Genomic DNA, 20,247 nt, shown 5'->3' with positions numbered 1-20,247 from the left:
GTTTCTGCGGAGGCATTAGGGAAGCAGAGGTTCCTTTAACACCATGCCTTCAGTTTTCTGATGTAATTTATCTTCATGGTGAAAATACTGTTATATAGTAATCTCATTTAATAGATTCTCTGTAGGATTAGCAGTTTGTTGGCTTATTCAAACAGAGGGATACTATTGTTCTTTAACCAGTATTGATTCATTTTGAGAGAGTCAGCCAATGGAAAGTCCTGCTCTAAAATTAAGTAGCGTTTTCGTGAAACTTGTCAGCAAGCAGGAAGCATGAAAACTGCAAAACTCTCCAAATCACCACTAATTGGAAACTTCACACCGAACCTCAAGCGACGTGGCTTCTCTCCACTGTATTTACAGACTCTGTGATCTTAATTTTATAACAGAAAATTAACTTTTACCTGAAAAGATAACTTCGGACCACTGAGGCCTCCTCTTCACACCAGGAGTCCAGCAGTCGTATTGCCAGAGTCCTGGCTGAGTCCTCGAAGCTCTGACTCCAGCTGCTTTCAATACCTTGAAAATCTACCCCAATCTCTTCAATGGGCTTTTCTTTATAATCCTATCAAGGCTGCATTTGACCCTGTTGCTCATGCACTTTTCCCTCACACATCTTTTCTTCCGCTCAATCTTTCACTGATATATTTGGATGCAGCCCTCTGTGAACAGCCAGCTTGTTCAGCAGTGATCATTTGTGAGTCACCCTGCAAGGACTCTCCTTGCACAGGTCACAGCAAAAACAATTATGAGTTAAAACATCCCTATAGATCTTATTTCTTTTAGTTTAGTTCAGTTTTAACAGGGCAATTCACTTTAATCATCTTATGTCAGTTTAGCATGCATCTGTGCTAAATATGGCTATGAAAGCTAAAGGTCATCTGCAGTACCAGGATGATGGTTTCGAATATGATTAATGCATTAAATCACACGATTAAGTTATAAAATACTGAAGAATGAAGAACAAGACCAAATAAACAAAACAAAAACATGTTTAATATTCAACAGACACTAATCCACACATGATCACAGATGTGATTTGTTCCTAACCACTGTTTAATAGATTTAGAAAACCGCCTGGAAGATTGTAATGTTCCTCGGTTCTGTCATTAAAATATTCAAAGCATGAGCTGCCCTATGCTGATTGCATTAACAGAAATAAACACTTCATATATTTCACTCTGTGTGTACATGAATCTAAATCACGAGTTTCTTTAATGGAGACTCTAACGTAGTGAGTTGTTTGAACACATCAACTACATAAACGTTTGCATATGATTTAACACATAATCAGTAATGACAGAGGTTTGATTATCTTATTGGTTCTTCTTCTTGTTCATTATTATTGCTAGTATTATTTAAATGCTCAACCTTGACCAAATGACTGAAGGGGACTGATAGGGCAACAGTGTAATCATGCAGCTTAGTATTCAGTCTTACACACACACTCAGTGCAGCAGCCAGATGACTGCTGGAAGAAAAAGGCATTACTTACACAAGGATGCAATGAAAGGCGGCAAAAAGGCATTAATTCACAGAAGCACAAGAAGGAGTGTAAGGTGGTGACGGAGGGGGTGAAATAACACGTGAAAAAAAGAGCAGAATGGGATGAGAGGCAGACAGTTTAAACCTGAAGATGTGATAAAACAGAGAACGGTTCCATGAGAGCGGTGGAGGAGATAAAAAGAGGGGAGAGGTGGATAGAAGCCGGAGTGGATTTGCGCTAAGTGCTGTCTCCTCCGTGAACAGAGTAGTTTGTGTACAAACGAGACGGCCGCCACGTTGAGTGAGCACGCCCGGGCGTTCTCCCTCGGGTTCGGTACAGGATAGCTATCTTGCGGTGACAGAGCGAGCATTTGTCATCCATAAATCCTGAGCATTAGCAGAGCTCCTGCAGCCTGAATACTCGGCGGAGTCAGTACCAGGCTTATCTGGAGAGACAAGGAGAGGGTAGCCAGGGACTTAAAGCAAGGAAGGAAAAAAAAATGAAGTAGAAATGTTGTCGAGAGGATAAAAGAGGAAGGAAAATCAAAGTGTGACTGATATGAGATGACGTTGAGAAGGAAACAGCTGTAAAAAAAAAAAAGAGAGTTGGACAAGAAAGGGATAAAAGATTAAAATGAGAAGGAAGGTGATGCTAAGGAATGGTAAAGAGGAGACTGAAAAGTCAGCAAGTTCAAAGATAAACATGGGTTAGGACAAAAAAAGATTTTTGAATGAATGTTGAATAGATTGCAAAGAGCAGTGAAGAATAAGAGTGGAGGGTGAGGTGGAAGTAAAGAATAGGAGAAGAGATGTTTGGGGGGAAAAAAACAACTTCAAATCAAATCAAATCAGAAGATGAGAAGTTTCTCTGTTGCAGCAGAAGTGGAGGACAATGACTGAGAGGAGGGTGGGAGAGTGACGCACCGGTGAGCATTTACTCATCAGTCAGGATTCCCTCTGAACTCTTTCTGCTCGTAATCCTGACAGGAATCATCCCCCTTTTCAGACCGGAAATCTCAAACTGTGTTTGCTTCACGTTAGCCCACATAATTCCAGCTCATACAGCTGAATGACATCTTTAGTCTGCACACTGAAAGAGAGATAACCCAAGCTCAAATTTTAGAAAATAATTTAACTGATGGCTTGAAAAAGGAGAGTATGTGAACTATACATTAGGAATGAATTAGCATTTATTTCACATTGACGATTTGGCAACTTTTTTTCCCGGAGTGCTTGAAGAAATTGCTGTTTGGGTTTATGGGTATAATATTAATTATTCTGTTATTGTTTGTCTTTACTAATTCTGTTGTGGTTTTTGTTTTGTATTTTAGAAATTACTCACTTGTTCCTGCTGTCTTGGTTCAATTAGCTTTGTATTTACCTCGATCACAGCATCTGAAAAGCAGAAATAGCGGTTCATCAAGGTAACTTTGTGTAAATGTAGTTTTAAGTAATGCTGGTTCAATTGTTGGCCATTTGAGGGAGCTTTTGTGCGAGCAAAATCCTTTGCTCGCACAAAGGATTTTTGGATTTGCAAAGGTGATATTAGAAACCTACTTCTTGGAGTCTCTGCATAATCTATCGTTTATATATTAGTTTAAAAAAATTTAACAATGAACTTCTACCTTCAGCTTAATGATGCTTCTTGCAGTCGTTTGTTTAACCACGCAGAGCTTTATTGACATGCCAAAATCTGCCAAGATTTGCTGCTGCTTTTGATATTAGACACAATATGAAGTCCACAGAACGTGATATTGTGAGACACAGAGAAACACTATTGAATGCATGAAATGTGGGCACTCCTATCCAGAAAGAAAATGTGAAATGTGGAGCGGTTGGATAATATTTACGGCCATATGGTGATAAACAAGAACAGACGTGTGAGATTGTCGAAGGGTAATCAGAGGCCCTCGTGTTCTGTTGGCATCCTGGGGTGATTTCCAAAAGTCATTCATCAAAATTTTATGCCGATACAATCATCATCCTGCTCATAGATCTCGACATCCAGACATATAGTGGGCTCAATTTATGTTTCTTATAGGTTTGTTCCATAATTCAGTAGGTGAGAGTGATCATTCACATGCAAAGCAAAAGTAGGGGCACTCCAGGCAATTTTCACCCAATTATAAAGATCCTACCTACTCACTTCACCTACCATCAAACACACTAAGTGATACCAAGGTAGTAATCTTCTGAGCGCCATCATGCACTGAAAATTATTCATAGATTTTTATTGTGTGGTATAATTATACATCTTCAGCCCGTGCATTTAGAATATTGGATAGGTGCCATAGTGTTGCCTCTTAAGAAACGCGGCAAGGAAAGTGTAAAACTTAAAGTGTTATATTGCCATCTTTGCAAATTACAATAGAGCATGAAATATCACAAAGGGATGTGATTCTTTTGATTGACTTTGCTTTTGTGCCTAAGTGCCAGGAGTTGCTCAACTCCATAAGTAAAAAGTTAAGCAAGCACTGACATTAGCGTCTGTTAAATGATGCATTTACATTTTTTTTTCTATATATTTGAACAAAAATAATGTGATTTTTTTTTTTTTAAATGTCATGTTTTCCAAAAACTATAAGATGCTAGGGCAGTCAATTTTACAATTAGTCAATTTATGAAAATTCTTGAAAATGTAACATTTTTTGCTGGGCTTGCTTTTGATTGACTTGGTTCTTTTTTTAAGGTCAGTGATGGGACATGATAAAAAATATTTAATTAATCACTTAATTGTAAATAATTAATAGCTTTAATTGTATGCTTAGCCAATTTTATTGAATGGCTGAATCAATAACTAGACACATGAAGCATGCATTACGATCTTATGCAGATATTTGTAGCTCAACCTGGTCTGTGCTAGAATGTTAATTAACACAGGTCCACAGACAGTTTCATATGTATTGGATGTAACTTTTAGAATGTGCAGCGTAAAAATGTTTTTCCCTGTTTTGTCTGTTTCATTTTGATTATTTTTAATGCGATTATAATGTCAACACATTAAAAATAAATCCGTGCTTTTGCTTTAAGACAGTGGCGTTTTACTATGAATATATTAATAAATTGTATTCTCTTCACTAATAAGAATAACATGCAGTTTCTTTCTAAATGTCTTCTGGACATCCGGCAGTAAAGGCACTAATGACACAAACTGCCTCAGAGTACGATGTGGGAAGAAAGCCGACATAATCGACCATGAGTCATGAGCTGCTGAATTGTCAGCCAGGACTGCTGATGGACCCCGTGAACCCAGAATGACTCCTTGTAGCTGTTTTATCAGTCGAATGTTGAATAAAGGACCCAAACGCCGGCAGGCAGGCTGGTGCAGAAACAAAGGCGGCCGATTTAATAACGACAACTGAAAAAACAAAACCCACAATGCAAAATACAAAACATGATGCAAACCAGAGGAACACGGTGCCAACGCAGTTTCACATTTATGCAAAGTAAAAGCAACTTTCTAGGCAACTGCTAACCTCTGTCATGAAACGGATGTGTGGTGGATGCTGTTACCACCACCATCACAGCACCTTAAATCTTTTGCTGTTTCAGATACCATAAAACAAATTTAACAAAAAAATTATATTTGAAAAGAACTGTTCATGGAGATGACCTGTCCAGGGTGACCCCGCCTCTCGCCCGTCGACAGCTGGAGTCAGGCACCAGCACCCCTGCCAGGATAAGGGTGCGGTAAAATGGATGGACGTTCATGGAGATTAAATAAAAAAAATTAAGACTGACCAATTTTGTTCATTTGCCCCTACTGAGCAGACAGAAGTTTGGAATAAAGTAATTTCAAGGTCCAGCTATCCATTGCAGGCATACAGAAAATCCAGCATTAATGCTCCACCTTCTCTTTCACACATGGCCAGTCTTGGCCCCAGAAACCCGAGATATTAGCTGCCAAATGCAGAACTCCAGGCTCAGAACGAAAACCTAAAATCAATGTTATCAAGGAGTCTGCAGAGGTGGTCCACTGAGGCCCAGTGAGGGTCCCACAGGCAGAAGCAGCAGAATCAGGACTTTCTACACATGCAGAAGATGTATCTTGAAATGCAATTTAAAATTAACAAATGCAGAAAACAGAGACCCGGAAAGGCCCGTTTGGGACGGATGGAGAGAGAAACACGACTTAAAACAAAATGACACATACAACATGACATATTCCTTTATAAAATCCATTGTCTGAACCATACATTTATAAATGCTTTACATAAATTCAATCACTTCTGCAGGTTTTGTCCTGTTACATCCGTTATATCTCTGTGTGTACATATATTGTCGTCTAATTTGAAGTTTAATTTCCACCCCAGTCTTACGTCTTTTGCTGGCACATATCAAGTTTCCCATGGAGGGAAAAAAACAAATCAGCTTTCACAGCATGTTTACTCCTGTACATGGTTTGTGGGACACTGCAAGCTAAACTTTTTATGACTGTCATTCGGCAAAGTATTTCTTTATACCAATCTTCCATGAAGGGCAGATTACTTGAGTGCATGACTCTACAAATGTTCTACAGATTCTCCTACCTGCATCTCCTACATAGTTACTGGTGTGTATTCACAAAAAATGTAATCCATATTTTTTCCCCCCAACCAAGTGACAATTATGTGCTACTTTGTTCTGGAGGAGTTTGCAGTTTCAACCCCCGCTCTGTCGTTTTTGTGACACTTCACCCGCCTTGCCTGCTGGCGGTGATCAGAGGGCCCAGAGGCGCCGGTGCATGGCAGCCCTGCTTCTGTCAGACTGCCTCAGGGCAGCTGAGGCTACTATGTAGCTTATAGCAGTGTGTAAATGTGTGCATGAATGTGTGAATGACTGAGTGTAGTGTGAAGTGATTTGGGGTCGTCTGGACTTTATAAAGTGCTATACAAGTACATGCCATAACATTTCATCAACATATGTGGCTGTATAGTGACAGGGTGTAAAAATACAATATTTATTCCATCTTTAGCTGTTTGAACTCCCAATCTGAGCTTCATTCCAACTTCTTCCTTCCTGTTTCCTTGTTTCATCTTATTCTGCAGCTTTCAGATCCCTTCTAAATACTTTTTAAGACATGTCTAATGATGGTTAGGAACTTTTCGGGTCACAAAGTTTTCTTTAGTTAGACACAGGTCTCTTTTTGTATGCTTGTGTCTGGTAAGTGTTGCCTTTCTCTTCAGTTCCAGCTCCGAGGAGGCTCCGTTTCAAAGTGCACAGTTCCCGCAGACTCCTAGTTTCATGGAGGCAGCCCAAAGGAGATGTCGACAGCTATTTATTTCTCTACAACAGCTTACCAGGTAGGATCCTCTACAGCACACACATGAACAGAATATATATACACACACACACACACACACACACAGACACACACGCACACACAGATAAAACACTATGTCAAAGAGTAGTGTAACTGCAGGAACCCGAGGAAAGAATTAGGAACTGGATTTTTTTTTTATCTGCCAAGAAGGATTATGTAATTTACTTCTTATCAAAACTCCTTTGAACAAATTTCACTTCTGGGAGATCTGCAGACCTCAAAGTTTGTTCTGCACCCTTGCCAATTTGGAGGGCGTGGGGGAGTGTTTCTGCTGAATATGTGTGGCTTGTCAGCAGATTTTTAAAAGAGGGACTAATAGAGGGGACAGTAGCTGGACCACTTTCTAACTCACACTGGAGGTCGGTCTGGGTTAGCTGAGGAATGCATCATGTCCTGCTTTGTTTTGCACCTGTCACACGCTGATCAATGTGCAGATGCAGTGCATCCACAGCCTGGGAGAAATCACCCTAATCATCGCTGAGAACATCCTCATCCTGTAGTCGCAGTGCGCCTGCATTCATAGCCAAGACTCAGGCACTTCACTGCTACTGCATTACCGTCTGCATCTGGTCATAAAGCTGGGCTTAACATTACAGTCGATTCTTTTACATCCTGCGTTAAAAGGGAATATGCAGGAATAGGGATTCTCGCATAAAACTCATATCATGAGAATAGAACTAAAATTCAGCTTCGTGGCTCCTTCCGTCTCAGGGAAAAGAACAGCTTATTGCTGAAAATGCAGTTTCAGGTAATTAATTTCAGCACAATCTTTGCTGCATTCATATGGTTAATAAAGCCTTTTCTGACCACTGTGAAAAGAATGAAATTGTGTTCCTTCCTTCTTGTTTCTGAGTCAGATGGGGAGAATGATGGAGCTGGTTCAGAGCTGCTGAGGTAACATCTCTATAGATCACAAAGGATTCATTTAGATTAGTCACTGACCCTTTGGGTCAGGATAATATTCCTGTTCTACACAGACAGAGCTAGGTTTTTATGAAAGAAGATCAGATCGATTTCACAGGGGAAAATGACTGGCTGGATGTTTTCTTAATCTTCTTCCTGTTTTTGTTCCCAGTGAGTTTCTCTTAAAATCGGGTTGTCGTTGCGGCTGATTAAATTCAGGAGAGAATCTCTGCCTCTTCACCTCGCTGATGGGTTTCTGTATGACATGCAACACAGAAACCCAACACCATGCCCAACAGGTGGAACAGTGTTTTTTAGGCTGAACGCATCGCATTGAATCCTCCAGACATTTCTTTTATATGTCGTGCACCTGATGAGTTCAATCTTTGTCTTGTCTGACTGTAAAATCTCAGAAGACTTTCGATTGGTCCTGCTGTAAGTTTCTGTTTTGACTTCTCCCTAAGTTGGCGTTGAGAAGTGTCGAAATTATAAGTAACTGGTTATAAACCCAGGAAAGCAGCGCGAGCACATGACAGTGAAGAGCTGACAAATATCAAATTGTTGGTAGCTTTTTCAATTCAAGGTTTAAAATGTGCGTGGTTTCCCTGCAACATTGGAAACTGATCTAATTTCAAATAGCAGGGTGTGTATGCATATATTTGAGTCTTTGTGTATAATTTTGAAATGGTTCAATAATTAACTTCTGTGAATGAGGAGAGTGTTTCTGTCTCATCCCTTGTTATTGTGCACTTCTGCTTTTTTCATTTCTTTGTATAGATTTGTTATTTTGATTATCTTTCCCCTCCAGCCCAGTTTATTCACCCAGTTTCTTCATTACCTGAGTTTTGGATTTGTATTGTGGACTCAGTATTATCTTCTCATTATAGTTTATTCCTTCTGTTAGTTTAGTTTCTCTTTTTAGCTATTTGGTTTTTTTTTTGTTAGATTTGGTATTTATTCTTGTTATTGTTTAGGCTCTCTTCCTTCTGCCTTCATCTTTGTTTTAGTCGCGTTGTCATTTGCTCCCCAGCTACTAGTCATGTTCTTGTCTAGTCTTACTCCCTTCACAGCTGCAGCTGGTTACCTCTGATTAGCTCCTTTATCATGTCCACTCCCGTGGTTCATTCGTTGTTCTGTTTTATTGTTACGCTCTGCCGCCTCTCCATGTTCTGGGTTTCCAGGTTTTGTAAGTTTTAGACTTGTGTTCATTAAACCATGTGGCTCATATGACCGCTCTGTTCTCCTGACTGCAGGACGTTGTGTGTAACCTTCTGCAGTTTACTCTGTAGCTCTCTGGCTGGGACACACTAAGCTTAGAGTTTGCAGGAAGGGAAGAATAGACGCTCACACACACACACAAGGGAATAATTCACATTTGCAGGATTTTATATGATTAATGTAAACTTGTCTCCACAATGGTATAACACATTAGTTTGTTTCTGCAGCTACAGTTTAGAAACATTTGTGAAATTTATGTCAACTCTAAGGATGAAATTTTACCATTGTCAACCTGCAACAATTTAGTAACCTGTCAAAGGCAGATCCAGAAGGTCAATAAAAGCACAGAAAGCATCTAACAGAAGGGAAGAACAGAAAACCAAACACAAAATCAAGATAATAATATTAGAATTTTTTTTTTCTATCCACATTTAACCGCTTGTATTTGTCAGGTATATGGTCTATATGAGAATTGCATAAATAAATCCACATAACAAAATATTTCCACCTTGACTATTGAGCAGCTCCTCAGATGAGTTTACTTTTTCCTAGATGGCTCCTTACAATAAAACATTATTTTTCTGTATTTTATGTATTTTTATGTATCTTTCTCTGTTTTAGGTGGTCAGCAAAAGGAGGTCATTGTGTCTAAATCTGACCCAAAGGTTTTAATAACGGACTACAATCCGTCTAAGGACTACATTATTAGCGTCATTGCTATTAGAGGCAGAGAGCAGAGCAGACCACTTCGGGGGAGATTTAAAGGTTTGTTTCATTTTCTTTCTGCCCTTCTGGAATAGTCTTGTCTTTTCTGTTTTTCTACTTAACTAAATAGTCTTTTTGTTTTGTTCTCGTTATTACATTTGGCTTTTTCTTTAAGACATTCTCTCAGCTCATTTTGTTATGCAGTGTCTTTTTCCATCTGTGTTCTCTTATTTGTTCTTCTGCTTGGTTTTGTTGTTGCTGCATTGTCTCATTTTTAAAAGTTAGTTTCTACTCTCTTTCATTCCCCCCATCTTGGCTTGGACCAAATGTCTCTGGCAGTACGATCAGTTTCAACATAAATACCAGCACTCTGGTATTAATAGCATTTCACAGTACAACTGTGTTTTTAGAGCTGAAGGTCTCTCCCTTCATTCTCCAAACTAAATCAACACCCCTGTGCCCAAAGAGCTCAACTCATCAAACCAAAGAACGCATTTCCAAAGCACAGCACCGTGTTTCAAATGTTCAGCTTTAGTTGCACATTGATGCCCTGTTGCTTCAGCAAAGGAATTTTTTTTGGGGGCCTTGAAGTTCTTCACGATGAAGAACTCTGACACTTTCTTGACGCATCAAGTCCAGTAGAGGCTATTTTAGCAACAATCATCTTGGCAGAGACACAAAGGGTGACATCTCTGGCTATTTTCCTCCTCAGTTTTTAAAAAGTTGTGCTTTCAGCCACTCCCAGGTTTATCTGCAAAAGAATCTGCGCCCTGATGCTATGCAATGATGCATCATGCAGCTGTTCTACACATCATGAAACATTTGGAAATAACAATGTAGCCTTCACCCTCACATTATCCTCTTTCTAAGGGCCAGACTTTTATTTTCTTTTGGCATGATGAATTTGCTTCTGACCAAAAATGTCAGATTAGTCAAAGTGTTCAGATGGCACCGGTCCTGTTGACGTTCATTCTGTGAGGTTCTGTGCTAATTGATTTCCTAGATATGGTGTGAAAGTTCGTTGAATATTCAATTGAGGTTTAATGCTAATTTGTTATTTGATATATATTGGAAGTAAATTAAGCTTCTTGTTTAGTTCAGCACATAAATAAAAAACACATAAAACTTTATGGAGATTTTATCTGGTGTTTTGGAAACAATACAAATATGTGCAGTTTTTATTGTGGTTGTTTCTATGGAAATATTAAGAGTTTTGTGTGATTTCATCAGGGAAACTAACAGTTTTGACCTAAACCATCTTACCACATTATATTTATGGCAAAATAAAGTTTCTTAATCCGTGTTATATTTCTGCTCTGTTAACATCTCATTGCCTCTCTCCAGCTAAACCAGCTGCTGGAGGTGATGCTGACAAAGACGACGAGTCCGAGCCGCAGAGACTGACTGATTCAGATGGACCTCCTGACGATGCCAACGAGATCTCTGGAGGTAGGACGAAAACACACACTGTTTCCATGACAGGAGGCTGCCTTTAAGCTGAACTTATGAATGAGATAAATACCTTTTTGGATAGTTTCTCCGGTCTGTTGCTATAAAAATGTTTTGGAGGCTGGCAGATCAGCATGTCAGTGCAGATCGGGTTGTATCCAACAACATGCAGAGTTTGTGAGCAATCAGTAATGGAAAACGTCGGAGAAATGCCCTGACTGGCACACGTCAGGTTTTCACCCAACAAGTGGGAACGAAGATGCCAGAACCGCGTATTCCTCGCTTATGTATCCATCACAGTTGTGATTTCTGGAAACATTTAGTGTTTAACGTGAACTCCTGATATAAGCAGAGTGTCATTCACTGCTCACTCTTGTCAGCATGAGCTGAAGCTGCTTTTTTCTCAAAGAATCTGCTTTATGTTTGAAACCAAGCTGTTCCAAGATGTTCTTTTTAAAGATTTGTTTTCAAAGAGATTTACAGATAGATGTCTTAGATCTTTTACTGGGTGGTCTTCCTGCTAACACATTCCCAGTTAACATGGGGATTTGTTTTGCGTCTGTAATCATTTTTGCAATGCTTTTGGTTTTTACTAATGTGTGAAGATCATGAAAAAAAAATCGCGTCACACAGATGATGCTCATAGCAACATTTCAGATATTAGGAAAGCTGTTAGTGCGTGAATGTGTTTGTTTTATTAAATGTGAGTTTAAATGTATTCATACCCAAGACAGATGTGGATTTTAAAATTATTTTCATGCAACCAAAATATTTGCTTGTCTTTCCCTCGCCTTCTCATTTACACTTTATACAACATCATCATCTCACTGATGACATATAATTACATTCCAGTACAAACCAGGAAAAAAGAGGTTTGTCTCTGTGGAAATAACCCTGCGTCTCTCAAAAGATAATAAATGAACGTAAAAGGAGAATCAAACATGAATATGTTTTTGTTTACATTATAATAAACAATGCTTCCATTCATTCTCAATAATATACGGAAACATTTGTTGGAATCCTAGTAGTAAAACCTTTATTTTAACTGCTGGCCAGCTTTCTGCATGTTTTTATTGTATTTTGACAATTTAACTTTGGCTCAGAGTCTTTGGGGTTGGAAGGCCTCCTTGCCGTCACCCTAATCTTTAGTTCCCTCTGGAGACTCTATCAGATTCATATTGAGACCTAAAAGTCAAAATTACCTCCGGTAAGAAGAAACAAAACGATTGCTCTGCCAGAAGTGTGGTTAAAGTTTGATCTACACTTTAGTTTCAGTCCAGCAGCCGCATTAGAGCCCAAGTCTAATAGAAAGCATTTGCTGGGGAAGAACACTAATTGTTTCAGTCTAAACTCATTTGATTTACACCACCTAAAGGTGCATTCGAAATTTGTATAACACTCAAACAGCGTGTTATTTTTGTGTATATACCAAGTAGCAAATTTAATTCAGGTGACAGGTGTTTGTGCTGGTGTTGTAATGAGACAATTACTGGACATTTCCTGGATGCATAAAATGAAATTGCAACTGGCGTGAGAGGAAACTCTTTAAGTCGTCGTATAAGAGCAATCAGCCATCAAGATACCAGCCTCCACCCTGTTCAGCTGTTGTGTTGGCCTCTACAGCGCATTAAATGTACAGAGTGCAATTATTTTAAGGACTATACGGTTATATATTGATTGCACCATATAATTCCTCTGTAATATGCTAAATGTGCATTTCAGAGGTGCTGATGGAGCACACAAGCACAATTTATTCATGCACACTGAGAGAAGCAATGAACAATTAATTTCCATAAAAACATAATAAATTGGCTTTTGGGTGTGAAGCACATAGCTAATAAATCTGAACTCCTGCACTGACTGTAAGTTTTAGAAATTTTTTGTTAATTGCAATACCAAACAAGTTAAAAGATTAAAATTTTTACTTTTAATTTGGATTAAAATGATAAATTAAGGATTTATCTGATGTAATTTCATTTATGATTACAATGCTTATAATTGTGTTAGTGCAGTTTCAGACATTAAACATTTTCTATGTTTTTTTTTTTCTGGGGAGTATGTTTCTCTGTGCTGTGTCATCATGGTGATACAGAGAAATAAAAACACAAAATGATAAACTCTAACGACAAAGAAAAAATAGAAAGGGAAATGAACTTTTTTCAGCTTTTGTGGTTTGTTTTTTGTCCGTTAGTATGCCGGATACAACCATGCTAGATAGTCAAAATCAAAAAGATTTAAGATTCCTTATATATTTAGTTTTACATGTATGTAAATAAACTTGTTTATTTAAATAAAATAAATGCACCATCATATTAATGACACATATTAATTTGTATTTTTGGTTGTGTTAGCTACATCTGTCTTTATCCTAGTCAAACATTTTAAAAATATTCTTTAAATGTGATTATAAATAACCAGGATACTGTTTAAACCTTCTTATGGCCTTAGTATACCTCTGCAAAAGAGACTAAAACTTTACCAACCCAGTATGATTCATCACAGGTTTAAGTTGAACACTCAAAGGAATTAAACAGAGTTACTTTTCGGTAATGTACTCAGCCTTCCTGTTATCTACAGAAGTCTTGCTCTCTCTGCCCACTGCAGTTTGAATGAGGCAGGGAAATACCATACAGAATATAATTCATTTGAGACTTTTTCTTATACTTTTTGTGCTTTATTTTTAATGTAGTTTTAAACACGTCATTGCAGCTAACTTTGATTAGTAGGGAATCCACAACTTCCACAGTAAAAATGGTTTATAATCTGGTGCAATCTGGTGCTTAATTATGATGCTTGCTGTTTGGAAAATGAAACAATTTTCCAATGGACCTTTCACTGATGAGAAATTATTGTTGTCTTAAGTTTTACATTTGATTCTTTGTATTCTTATTCAAATGAGACTTTTAGAAAGAATTTGCCAATGTAGTTTCCATGCTGCTTATATTAGAGGAGTAGCTTAAAATAGAAGTAAGAACTGTTAATTAAAAAATAATAATAAAAAAAAACAAGTGAAAAAGTGATTTGCGTCCATGTAAAACCAGATGGGGTTTTTTTTCTGCAGTTGCAGTTTGTAGATTTACCTTACAGCTAAAAAATAATATTTACTAGAAACCATGTTTCACAGCTGACATTGAAAGAAAAAAGTTCAGAAAATTTAAGTGAGAAAAGTTTAAAACCAAATATCTGGGCCACTGAAAGGAAAAAAAAAACTTTCTGCAGATGTAATTCAACCTGTATTCCAATTATTTTAAAATGAAAAAAAAAATTAAACCACATAAAGCAGGCTTTGTGTATCTAGACCCACCCACAGGTTTTAGTCTTTCATATTAAGTTCCCCTTGCTTCCCTTTCTTCTAAGCAAGGATATTATAAAGTTGGGTTTCCTTCAGATTTGTGTTATTAGACCCAGCTACCTTTCAATGCAACACTGGAGGTTTTGATTGGTTCTTTGTTTTTCTACCTGTTAGGGATTATAATAATATCCTGCTGTGCTTCTGTAGATTCTGTCTGGATTCAGCTGCAGCGATAATAATAATGCATCTCTTTAGTTCAATGGAGAACGCTCCTTTATATTGAGATATAATGTGTGACTGCTTCTCCTCTTCTCTCCACATGATGCTCTGCATGTGTATTTATATTCCACGGTGATAACACCGGCGTCCCACTGAGCTCCACAGAGATGGAGCTGCAGACAGTCTCCCAGGGTTCCTGTGTGAATGTGTTTTGTGAGAGAGTGTGCTCGTAGACGAAGGTGTAGCTGAGTGGAGTTGCTGACCTGCTCCATCTTTGTTCCACAGTAGCAATCAGGGCTTTCATGTAAGAATACCTTAATTATAAAAGCTGGTCATACCTTCCTGTATATGTGGTGATTCACAGCTGCATCATTGACAGGAAAAAGGTTTTTTTTTTGTTTGTTTTTTTTTTGTAGATTGCTGATGATTATATTTAGAATTAGGTTAGTATTAGGATAAAAAAAATCCTACAGTTTCAATTTGAACAATTTAAAGTTTGATATCTCTTGTCAAGCATGTTTTTTTTAATCTTATTGACTAGATCATACAAGCAACTTCTTCAGGGATTAGATTGGTAAAGGTGTTGATGTTGAACGGGGTGTAACGGGAAAGCAGCAGATAAGGCCGTTAGCCAAAATAAATGCCAAAAAATTTCCTCTGTCAATGAAATACCTGCTTTTGCCATCCACTATTTGGTTTCTGCAAGTACTCTCCAACCATATGTTACCATACTTGGGCATCTGTTTGAGCTAAATGAAAATTCTCCATTCAGTCAAAGGAAACTTGTTTTCCGTCTTCTTCTGTGGTGACACCAAGTGACTCGGGCTCTTAGAAAACACAAAAGGTTTGGGTAGAATATGTTTTCAGTCCACTGCAGCCCCAACAGGAGCATTCAGGTGTGAAAATAAAATTCCCCTGTTGTGTTAATTTAATAACACATACTTGTGTGTAATAAAATGTAGCTTCCTTAAAAGCAGCTAGGTATTTTTCTCTTTTGAGCTTATGTTTTTGCAGCTGATCAGTCTGGGTGGGTTTTGTTCTTCAGTTTTTAAATGACGAAACAATTTTCAGTGGACCGTGTTTGATTGCAAGCAGAGAAGTCGATGCACATCGACGATGGGCATCAACTTACAAAAATGGACTTGAAACTCAGGGAACTGATAAAAATCCAAAACCGATGTCTGATGCCCCATACGCCAATATCTGACCTCTGTTTTACCATCGCTGAAAGACAGTTGTACGAAGTTCAGCTCAAAGTTTGAAACAAACCATTACGGGGGAAACAGAAGAACATGCTTTGGTCCGATCAAACCTAACTGGAAGTTTTTACTTTGCAAAACGCTATGCATGAGGAGAAACTAACACCCCATATAAACCTAAACACGCCGACATCACAATGGAACATGGCGGTAGCAGTATTATGCTGTGGGATTCCTTTTAATCAGCAGGGGAAGAGAAGATGATGGAACTAAAGATACATCAGAAAAATATTTACATGCTGTAGTGGATGGGTGTATTTAATTGAAATGGCATGAATCAAAATTAAATGTTTTAAGAAAAAGAAAAACTGATACTGAGATGAATATTTAACCCCATGTTGACAGGACAACAACTTCAGGTAAAAACCAACCACACGTTGGTTTTTGCCTGAAGCAGATCTGTGACTGAACATGTTAAAATTATAACTCTATTTGAGTTGAGTATTATTTCATAATAATATTGAACCACAGGCAAACAGAGAACATATTATCTCTTTTTTTTTGTTGCTTTTCACATAGTTGTCTTTTAATTTAAGGTTCATTTGATGGATCATAGTGTGCAGAGATTTTTCTGTCTGCTGCAGGATTACATGTTCCTGAAGGGTTACCTTGTTTTTCATTCCAACATCATCAGAAAAGGACGAGGAAAGTTAATATTCATGCTTTGCTTAGCAAAGAATGGAGGCTGATGTATTTCTCTGGAAATCAGTCCTAAACAATATTATTGGATAAAAAAAGAATCTTGTATTTGTACAGCTGTGCAACAATAGCTCTTTTAAGAAATCTGTCAAGGGATATGAGTGGGGTTATGACTGCATTTGTTGTAAGTGCTGGAGGCTAAGCAGCCTTTAGTATTAAAGCAGCTGGTTGCATTGTGGGAAAATAGAAAGAATGAATCTGTTGAAGCTGGAAACACCCAGACAGATTTATCTAGAACCGCAGGTGAGAACCCTGTCTGCTGTGTTTTATACCCCAAGAAGAAGAAATGCAACAATATTTACAAGACGCACTGTGAGAACTAGTGTCTGTTTATCTGTCCACTGCAGGTGCAGACATCATCTCTGGCAGGCGTCCTTCAAAGCGCCAAAGCAGAGAAACTTGTATTACACACAGAGCTCAAAGGCATAATTTAAATAAAGACATAACATAAACCGTTACTTCAGAAAGCCATGATATTTGAGAGAGGTCAATACAGTCAAAAGCCTTAAATTTGTTTAATAACAATTTCAAGCAGTGTTTGTTTCCTAATTCAATCATAGTTTGAAAGTTTTATATGTTAAAAATAGAAATGGTAAATCAATATTTCCGTTTGCTGACATGCAAAAGGCGAGCAGCTGTGACACAAGAGAGCTCTTTTTTTATCACAGTTGCTCGCCTTTGCTGCTTCACAGTGACTGTACTGAAGGGGTGTTGGACTGTCTGAACATGAGGTTTCTTAACTTGCTGGCACTGCAGAATCAAAGACATGATGTGAAATACAACAGCTTTGGTGTCTAGAGTGGCAAAAATTCAGTTCTGTGACTTCCTGTGGTAACAGCTCAGGGGTGCAACACTAACATCCCTTCATCCTTCGAGTCTTAGAAACTCTAGAACGCAACTTATCACGTCTAGGAAATCAATTTTAGATGCATCCACTTGAAAACAGTGTTGGTGTATTCTTGAGGTAGTTGTGTGATTGTCCTTTTCCAAACTGTTGCATTCAGAGAGGGGGCATTGATGAGGAGGGCAGCAACCCAAGAGGGTTTTCGAGTACATCTCTGATTAGCAGCTGGACGGTTCAAACTTGAGCCATCAGGTTTTCCAACCAGACAAACTCTCAAATCTCAAGTCAAACCAACACTGACCTTAAGATTGGCCTTGACCTCAACCGTGTTTAATATGTATGGGCTATGTGCAAAGAAAAAAAAATCTCCAAATCAAAAAATCTATGGATTTTAATGAGCACTACCTCAAATGTTTGTAGTTTTTTTTGTAATTTGCTGAAGGATATTTAACCCAATATTTATGTCAGTGTACATAAGACCTGCTATATGCAATAATGACTGTGTGTGGAATACAAAAGTATCAAATATGTGCCTCTTCTTGTTATGAATTTGTTTGCTTTATCACCATTACACCCAGCAAAAAGAAATGTTGAAATGCATCAAACTAAAGATCAAAATTATGACATTCATGCTGATTGGAAACTTCTGAATGCCACTGAATCTTCTTTCTTAAAGGCTTTGGTGCTTCATTGCAGTTTTTGTATTTCCAACAGAAGGTGAACTTAACACACATATGCAAAAAAACAAATTGAACCCCAGAGACAGATGCTGTTAAAGTTGAGCTGGAGGCCAACGAGATTCAGCTGACATACTGGTCATGAAGGAGCAGGCGAGTCCTATCTGTCCCCACTGCAGAGAGCAACTCTCACCTGCTGATTAAAGTTTCTAAATTTGTAACAATTTATTCTCAAGAGTATGTATATTGCAGATCATCCTTCAAATTTTGTCTCCTGTTTAGCCTTTCTTCAGACAGAGCATTTCCATGCATCCTTCAGTTTTCTTTTATAATCCCCAGCAGTTGCACAAATGCAGGGAAATCTTCACTGTTCGGCTACTACAGAACTCAGCGGACTCACTGGATTGCAAAGATTTTGCTGTAAGACTGATAAATGGACAGCAAGACAGTCAGTAAGGGGAAATTAATGAGTTGAAGCCAACATAATCAATACAAAAACCTCATGTAATATAGACTAGAACAGCAGTATAATTAAACTCCAGTGATTCTAAGCAGTTCATCATTTCTTTGTATTTGAGTCTTTTAATGCCAAGATCTTTTACTGTCCCAGAACATGCTTGTTTAAACAAGAAGGTAGTGCTTTCACAGAGCAAAGCAGATATGGAAGTATTAAAGTGACTAATGGACAAGAAGGTACCATTTCTGCATGAGTTGTGGAGCATCCAGATGGGCTAAGTGAGACACTTCTGATTGAAAAGTACTGGAGAAAATGAGAAAAGAAATTGTTTTTCCTCACGAAAGTGCAAAAGTAATTTCTGAAATTCATTTTGTTGTCTTTTTCCATCACTCCTGGTCCTTTATTTTCCATGCTGTATATTTTTCTGCTCATAAATTATTCCTGCTGAAAGGAGCAGAGGAGAGATCCTGATCCTGAGCTGCTAAGACCCTTCACTCATTTGGATGTGCGAGTCGTGTTTGTGTGGTCTGTGCAGCCCGTCCTCGTCCTCTATTAATAGAGGACATTTATGGGTGAGTTGAGCTAATTGTGTTTCGGCGGTTAACAAGTGCATAGATGTGGCTGTGCTAATGACATTTTAGTAATTATTGGCAGGAACTCAATTAAAATAATTAGCATCTAATTTCCTGATTGCCCCACTGTTGCTTCCCATCTCTCCATCTTTTTGAGACACTGGGCAGGACTATTTGTTTTGTGCTTAACCAATCTCTTACATTCTTTTGTTTTGTTTCTTTCATGCAGGAAACAAAACAAAAACAGTGAAAGTTTGCATTAAACCAAAAGATTCAAGAGTCATTATGTGCTTAATAATGCAAGAGTAATATAATTCCTTCTTTTATTGTTGCTCACAGCATGCCAATTAAGTTTCTTATTGGGGTAAAATAAATAAATTTAATGAGCAACATTAGATAATTACATCATATACAAATGGAAAAATGCGTAAGATAAACAATTATGTAACAATAGTAATTCAATATAATGTTATGACCACTAACAGATGAAGTTAGTAGTTGGAAAACATTTCATGTCAAGGGGACATTTTGTTTTCAAAGTTGATGTGTTGGAAGCAGCAAAACTGCGCCTGCATAAAGATTTTGAGCCAGTTTGTCAGGGGCCAAATTGTGTTGGCTCGACAACAAGATCGGAGCGTCTCCAAAAGTTCAGTTGTTGTTGAGTGGTTTTGTTTTGTGGTGGTCAGCATCTTGGAAAAGTAGGCGAGAAAAGAAGAGTTGTCCACCGTAGCTGTGCTTTGCTGAAGCTGTAAGATTGTTTCCGGATCCTGAACAAAAAGATCCATCGAGCAGAACAAGATGATAAAAGAGGCAGGAAACACAAATTAATCAGTGTAATCGAGAACTAAACCACTGCTGATTTGCAAAGCCATAAAAACCTGCGGAGCTACACACATGTTATAATCTTAAGATGTGTGTGAAAACAGATAATACATATGTATTAAACTTCTAAGAGAGAAATCTCCACATTATTATTATTAAGGTTTTAACGGAAGCTACACTGGTGTAACCCGCTGTCTTGTCGAGACATTTGGCTTAAAATATGAACATAAATCTGTCCTAATGAGGCAACAGAACCTAACCTATTCAACTATCCCTAATATTTTGGGATTCTTGACTAGACTTATGTCCAAGATGTCAATTAATGTAAGGTTAGAGTTGGAATAAGG

At 38.0% G+C, this 20,247-nt stretch overlaps 1 protein-coding gene across 4 annotated transcripts in view; it reads left to right on the top strand.

The window, feature by feature from the left end:
• col14a1a (collagen, type XIV, alpha 1a) overlaps positions 1 to 20,247 on the top strand; it is a 130,067-nt gene that overhangs the window by 11,330 nt on the left and 98,490 nt on the right. For all 4 annotated transcript variants that reach the window (XM_016681240.1, XM_016681238.1, XM_016681239.1 and 1 more), the window contains exons 3-5: positions 6,648 to 6,764; positions 9,527 to 9,670; positions 10,955 to 11,059. In XM_016681240.1, the coding sequence (XP_016536726.1) occupies positions 6,648 to 6,764; positions 9,527 to 9,670; positions 10,955 to 11,059 (366 nt within the window). The remainder of the gene's footprint in view (positions 1 to 6,647; positions 6,765 to 9,526; positions 9,671 to 10,954; positions 11,060 to 20,247) is intronic.

The sequence above is a fragment of the Poecilia formosa genome, unplaced genomic scaffold, assembly GCF_000485575.1.
Source record: "Poecilia formosa unplaced genomic scaffold, Poecilia_formosa-5.1.2 Scaffold273, whole genome shotgun sequence".
Taxonomy (NCBI): Eukaryota; Metazoa; Chordata; class Actinopteri; order Cyprinodontiformes; family Poeciliidae; genus Poecilia; species Poecilia formosa.
This window is presented reverse-complemented; position numbering and strand designations above follow the sequence as displayed.